Source organism: Merops nubicus, unplaced genomic scaffold (genome assembly GCF_000691845.1).
Source record: "Merops nubicus isolate BGI_N331 unplaced genomic scaffold, ASM69184v1 scaffold11229, whole genome shotgun sequence".
Classification (NCBI taxonomy): Eukaryota; Metazoa; Chordata; class Aves; order Coraciiformes; family Meropidae; genus Merops; species Merops nubicus.
In genome coordinates this window covers 473-7,669 of record NW_008630186.1, presented here as the reverse complement: position 1 = coordinate 7,669, position 7,197 = coordinate 473, and the positions used below count along the sequence as shown (strand labels likewise).

Sequence of the window (7,197 nt, the reverse complement as noted above, 5' to 3'; positions counted from 1 at the left end):
TAGGCAATGGCACCACTCTCTCAATGAAAAGTGAAAAAAAAAAACCACCAGCCTGCTCTGCAGGTTGATCTATAGAAAACAAGTATTTTTAAGTTGTTATTTTCTTCACATAGTAACAGTAAAAAACAAACAAACAAACAAAACCCCAAACAAAAACACTACAACATCAAATAAAACTTTGTCCTTGGGCAGGAAGAGAAAAAAACTCTCTCATAGATACCTTAGCAGATGACAGCAGAACTTAAAGAAACTCATCAGTGCAACAGAATATCTTTGCATGTCTTTCTAAAGATACTTCCAAAGTTGCTTTTGGTGAATTAAAATATCTGACATTAATAAAAGAAATGGTGTAAGTAACAAGAGGAGTAGAAGTTAGTCTATCAAGACAACAGTGAGAAGTTCCACAAAGGTTCCTAACTCCACAGGGACGAATCTCAGTGAAGATGTCAAGTTTGAGTTTCAACAAAATCATTTCTGAGAAGTCCTTATGAGCATGAAAAAAAAAAGCCTGAAAAGTGGCTACTGAATACCATTTTTAGCAATTTACACTTCAGTCCACCCACAGAATTGATGTGTTTTTTTTTCTCTTGGGTAATCAGTGAGATGAGCAGGGGCTGGACTTTAAAAGTTCACGTGACAGGATTCTTGAACTGCATTTTGGTATTGGGCTTCTTCATCGAGCTGGAGATTCTGAACAAAACAAAAACATAATCAAAATGGACAAATATTCAAGCTGTAGCATAGTCCTCAATTTAATTATTAATTTTTCACATAGGAATTGGCACCCAGATGAAGATTCTTCATCTTTATGTGTGCTAGATGACTGCTTTTGTTGCTCAGCACCTTTTATTTAACCAAGCACCAAGAGATACATGAGACAGGAGAAGAATCAGATGAGTGGGACATGGCTTAAGCAGAAAGGTCCATCTCCTCCTGGCTCAGTTACATTACAGAACAGCCAGCTTAGGGAAGCTGACTGTGTCATTCAACTCTCATAGCAGGGCTTCCAACTGGCCATAATATCCTCCATTCATAAAACCCAAATGAGATCCCCCAACACCAGTCATCACAAATTGTTGAGAATATGCCACTGAAAGTGAGAAAGCAAACACATACTGCAGAAGATGGGTGGCCAAGCCTGCTACTTTTGAAGAGTTACCCCCAGCTTGTTAACATGCCAGAGTTCTGCACCTCTCTAGTGCAGTTCTGGCAGCTTCCCCAAAGCAGAATCCCACCCACTGGTTTTACAGGCAGGATGGACTCCTGCTGAGCAGCTCAACCCCCTGTGTCAGTCTCCTTGCTCATCGTGCCTGTGCCACAGATCACTCCTCACAAAGGGCAACATCCAGCACCTTTGCCACCTTTAAGCAGTGAGGCTTGTCCCACAGGAAGCTCAAGCAGTGTGCCCCAAAGCCTGCCAAACTCTGCAGGAAGCACAACACAAGCTCTCCAGCTCTCTGCTCCCACAGGCACAACTCAGCTGGTTGGCCACTGACTAGATCTGTGGATAAAGTTCTGCATCTCCTCCAAGGTCATTTACTCAAAGGCAGCCTGAAAGAAGGGAACCAGAACAACAGCTTCACCTGTCACACTGCAGCCTCTCTCCCAACAGCCTGGAAGAGAGGGTGCAGTGGCAATACCTGCTAACCAGGCTGCACTTTGAGTCCTGTGAATTATAATTTAGCAATTTCTACCATACAAGGTCAGAAATGTCAATAAAACAGAGTAGCATCTATTTTACTTCGCCCTGAAGCACCAGTAACAAACCCTTGTGGAGGAACAAATTGTCCTGATTGAGAACACTAAGCTAAAGACTCAGGTCACCCATTTGGAGCACTAATTGTTGACAATGTCTATTCCTGGTAGCACTTGATGTTGATAATGGGAAGTTTAAGGACAGACAGGCCTGAATTCTGTACAAAGCAGGAACATAGTATGCCCAGAACACAAACAAGCTTGGTACAATTTCTTTTTATTTGGATTTTTTTTTTAAAAAGAAAAAAATTATTATTAAAAGTTACCATTTGTTCCCCTACACATGAAAGAACAAAAAGCTTACCACAAATTCTCCATAGTCAAACTGGTGTCTTAGATTTAGATGGCTCACAAGATTCCTAGTAACCTGGTTAGTGTCTGCCCAAGGAAGAGATACACAAATAGGACAGATCTGAATTCAGAGGGGAAGGAGAAAGAAGAGAGAATTGGGGGAAAAAAGAAAAGTTATTGGTAACACAGAATGCATTGAAGACATATCCTACAGGAGTAACTCATCTATTACTCAGCCACTATCAAAATATGGTAAAATACAGTAGGAGATGTTCACCTAAAATCACAGTTCTAAGTGGATTTTTCCTTGGTTGTGTAACATGCCAAAATTCTATTTCAATTTGCCAATTTTTTTTTAAGTGACTCTCTTAGGAGTGGAGGATTATCATGTTTGTTTGGCAGACTTTTTGTCAAATTCTGTTGTTTAAAATTTAGAAAAGAAAGTGATTACAGCATCTTAGTTATTGTTTTGGAGAATTTTCATACAATTGAGATGATCAAATAAGCTGAAAGAAAAATTAACACACCCTACAAAGATGAAAAGAAAACCACACAGATATTTCTCCTTCAGTCTGATTACCTTAGATAACTTTTCAAGTAGCTGTAGGTTTCACATGAAACAACAGCTAGTTTACAAATGGGATTCTATAGAAACAGATCTGAATCACTAAATGAAGAGCAAGTGCCAGGCTCAAAAACTGAGCTTGTTTCACATCAAGAAAAATGAGACAGCTGAGTCAGAAATGTCTTAGAACTGGCAAGAAGTTGGACAAAAAAAAACACTCTCACATGAAAGTCACTCCTCAAGCTGAATGCAGTGCCTTAAGCATATTGTCTTCCTCAGACTGCAGTGATCTTGAGCTAAAGAGCAGCTACTGCACATTTAAAACTGTTCACAACTATAGTGGAAGTGGCTTAAGAAGCAAACAGAAGCAACTCTACTTACTACAGGGACTATCTGATAAAGATGTCTGTTATTACAGTGATCCAGCAAGCGCTGCCTGGTGAAGTTGGCTTCCTGACACAGGGGGCATTTGAAGGTTGGGTGTCCACTGCAAAGAGAAACACACAGCATTAAACAGAAAACTTTTAGAAGTTGTGTTGCAGAAAGCTTAATTCAGCTGTTAGCTTGTCATTGTTTCCCCTTATTTTAGTAACAACAACAAAAACCACCCCACTGACACAGCAGTGGATCTTATGCAGTTCCAGTGCTACTTCCAAATGGCAATTTTAAAGCACAGTAGTTATTGGCACACCTAAATGCCTTCTTCTGAGACCTGAACAAAATTCTTTTGTTCAAACTGCAGCTGCACCTTGTTCTCACTGGCAATACCTTTTACTGCATGTTCTTCAGGAAAGTACTGAAAAATACAAATTCTGCCATGCAGATGCAAACGTAGCAGAAACTACAGGGATTTTTAAATACAGCTTCTTGTAGGTGTTTGTATGGTTGGGTTTTTAAGTTACTAAAAGTTTGCATTGTGATTGTCTGGACCTATTTTAATAATAGCTGTAGGAAACTAAGCAGCCTACCTTGTTTCTCCTTGAAGTATTTGATTATTGGCCATCTCAGCACTACCAGATATTGCATCACTCCTGCTACTTTAAATAAAGTCATGGGGAAAAAGAAAAAATTCAATTATTTTACTCCACTATCAACATTTTTTAAAGTTTAACAGTAGTGGGGAGAAAATCCATTAAATGCCACAAAGGTCAAGGCATAACATACTATGGCACACATTTTAAGTCCCACAGCTCTTCCTTTGGATCCAGGTATGTCCCAGTATGTATTTACCACGGTGAGCCCTGGTGAATACCACCCAGCTTTCTAGGGAAGTGGTAAATAATACAGCAAACATTTAGCCAACAAAAATGCTAATGGAGATTACAGCCAAGCAGCTCAAAAGCATTATGAACTCCATGAGTGTGACACAAGTAGCATTTGCAAAGGCTTTTTTACTTAGGACTATGTAAATAGGCATTTAACTGCCACGAGTTTACACAAATAATTTACAGCTTTCAGCTACAGGAAGAAATTTTCTTATGCTGAGCACAAAATCAACTAATTCCTTACAGTAAGAATAACAAACAAGAATGTTTTAGAAAGTAAATTTGACCATCTATCCACCACTAGCTAAGCCAGAGGAAACTGGTCAGACACACTGACCATTCTAAGAACATGGATATTGACAGTCACAAATCTGGTCACAGAACATTTCTTTTAATACTTCTGCAATATTATAAGCACAGGTATTCTACTGCAGCATAGTCAATAATTAGTGACAAAACATCCAGACACTTTGGTGAAACATTGCTGCAGCGAGTTATGCTAACAGCTTAAACTTCTGCTTTCAGCATACTGGTGGGTTGAAAACCAAACACAGAGAAGTTCAGACTGCTAAAAACAGAAAACAGAAGTCAAAAGAAAGTAAATACAGGACAGGCTTTGTATAATAAAGCCCAAGGAAGATAATAGGTAAAAAAAAAAAAAGTCTGCAAAACCAAATACCTAACCCAAACCAAATACATCAATGAGAAGGTATGAAAGGGAAGGTTCTTTAGCTTTACTGAAAACAAATGGTAAGTCTCATATGTATTTTACAGTGTGTAACAGACTGTATAGTTCCTTGTACATTTTAGTAAGAGATCAGTTCAAAATAAATTCAGTCAGAAAGTAAAAGCTTGCACAGTAACCTTTAGAAACAGGATACTCACTGAAATAGACCTGGGAAAGGGGAGGGGGAACATAAAAAAAGAAAGGAACTTCCCTGGAGCTAAATATTATGAAATATGTTACTAAGCAAGCTGCTCAAATGCTGGCAAAGCAAGGCAAGCAAGCTACAAACACTATACACTTTTTAGGAGAGTCCCTAGAGGACAGTCCAAACCATCATGCAGAATGGTTTTCTTCTGTAGGCCAAGAGTAAAGAGAAAGACCTGGAGAACCTGTCATTGTCTGAAGCACAAAAATATGGACAATAATTACTGCAAAAAGAAGTCATGCCCTGGAAAACAAAAAGAAGGTGCATTGTGAAATGTAAAACACCCTGATTACCTGTTCCCTGTTGAATCTTGGGAAATCTGTAAGTTTGGGATAATAGAAGAAACACCGTACTCATCCTGATACTTCTTACATGTTTTATAGTGCTGCCTCATCCACGAAAATCTAACCTGCAAATGAAATGCCAGATTATTGGAATTATACTGAACAATCCAGGGATAGGAGGAAGAGTCAGTTCTGTCAACAGAAAGCAACGTGTGGAGGAATTACATGGACATCATATGCAGCAGAAACCAGAACTTGTGTCTTCCCTCCCTGACAGGAGATCTTCAATTCCTTTTTCCACAGAGGTCTCCCTCTGTGAGGCTGGAGAACATTCTCACTCCCCAAACCCCCAACAGCCATGCATCTGAGAGCTCCCTCAGGGGTGAAAGACAGGAGCAAACTCCATTTAACTGAAACAAAGTCATAGGAGCTACACCTCCCACATCCAGGATCAACACCTGAAGAGCTACAACAGAGAGGTGCCATGAGGATGGGATAAGCACCACTGCTCCTTCAGTCTTCTCTGGCTTGCTGTTACCTTGGGCAGAGCAAAATCTTTTGGGATTAGGTATGTTCTGAGAATAAATGGCTTTTCTCTTTGAGAGGGGATGGAAAAAAACCCAACTACAACAAAAGGGGTAAATGAGAAACAAATTAAGGCTGCCTATCCACCTGAACTGCAAGGCAAGACAATTATTTGCTTAGATTTGACAGAAGACAGCTGTCCTGGGCATGCCCTAAATCAGAATTTCAGGTCCAACAGCACTGTCAGAAAGTGCCCACAGGTTTAGAGGCTGAACACAATCACATCTGACATGCCTGTGCCTAAGTTTAATTTCCCTTAAAATTCTTCTGAGGATCTGTTTGGTTCATCCTCTGGTTTACCAGCTTGCTATCCTTTCTTTCTCCCAGCTCTTCATCCTAGTGAATCCTGTGGAATAAAGCAAGCAGCTTGGCCTCCCACCAGTGCTAATCTTCAGGTTGGCAGAATGAAGTCCCAGGTGAAAGGAAACAAACATGAAAACTACGTGGATTTCATGCAGTCTGATGTGAACAAAATGTGTGGCAGAAATCCTGCATCTGTTTACACCAGAAGAAAGATTACTCTTGATTTCAGTGGGGGTCAAGATTTCACCCAATATTCTGAAAATAATGACCCCTTTAGAAAGGGAATGAAGGGAATGTAACCAGACTGATAGGGCAGGGGGGAATGATCTCTGATTGTATGTACAACAAGAGCAATCAACCTGTATATTTTGGTTTTCAGTTAAAATTCTACAGTAGCTCTAAGCACTTTCATTTACATAGTGAAAGTTTCTGATGTTTTCCATATATCTGCAACTTTCACTTTCAGTTGCCTACCTTTTCTTTTGCCAATTTTATAGCTACATCCAGCTGTTACATTTTATAGCTATTTCTCGTTGTTTTGGGGAAAAACTGGCACTCCACTTAAAAAGTCTTTATAGATCTTTCAGTTTACATCTGTTAGGCACACCCAGCAGGCACTGCATGACTACTGTATGTACAAACAACACACAGTGAAGTTCAAACTTCTACAGGCTCTTTAGCTCCAAGGCAAGAACAACACAGAGCAGAAGTGAGTCGGATCAAAACCAAGACAAACGTCTCCAACTTTTTTTTGTAAAGTTTTACTCTACCTGCTTCTCACAGCATCTACAGCCCCCAGAAGCTTTCTTCATACTGTTTTCAACATCTAGAGCCCTTTTGGGATACGTTCGTTCTTTTTTAGTCACGCTCCCCCGGCAGAGAGGACAATGTGTTCCACTTTCTCTGATAGCTGTCAAGAAGCACTTTCTGCAAAACCTAAATCGAAATGTTACCACAAACACAGGTTAGCCAAGTGAAGAGACTCAGATACTGTGCCCTTGAAGAGAGCTGGGTGGTTATCAGGGGAAAAAAATGGGATATATCACAGTCATAGTCTACTGAATACAAATCTTTATAAGCAGAATGTAATAACGGTGTTTGCAAAGAAGCAGACAGAAATTAGGGGAACCTGCTAATGAACTTAGGTAAAGACCTTACTATTTAAAGGCCGGTGTGACTGAGCTGCACACCGGATTGATCATTAATGAGATATTAAA

General features: G+C 39.8%; 1 protein-coding gene across 1 annotated transcript; it reads right to left on the bottom strand.

Annotated features, from left to right (window-relative positions):
* Positions 1 to 621: 621 nt before the first annotated feature.
* On the bottom strand, positions 622 to 6,916 carry RNF138 (ring finger protein 138, E3 ubiquitin protein ligase; the record flags this gene model as incomplete). The annotated part of the gene is made up of 6 exons (XM_008947185.1): positions 622 to 690; positions 2,060 to 2,167; positions 2,993 to 3,098; positions 3,580 to 3,648; positions 5,102 to 5,217; positions 6,751 to 6,916. Coding segments are annotated over 6 exons (634 nt in total), but the record flags the coding sequence as incomplete, so codon positions are not given.
* Between the last annotated feature and the right edge of the window lie 281 nt (positions 6,917 to 7,197).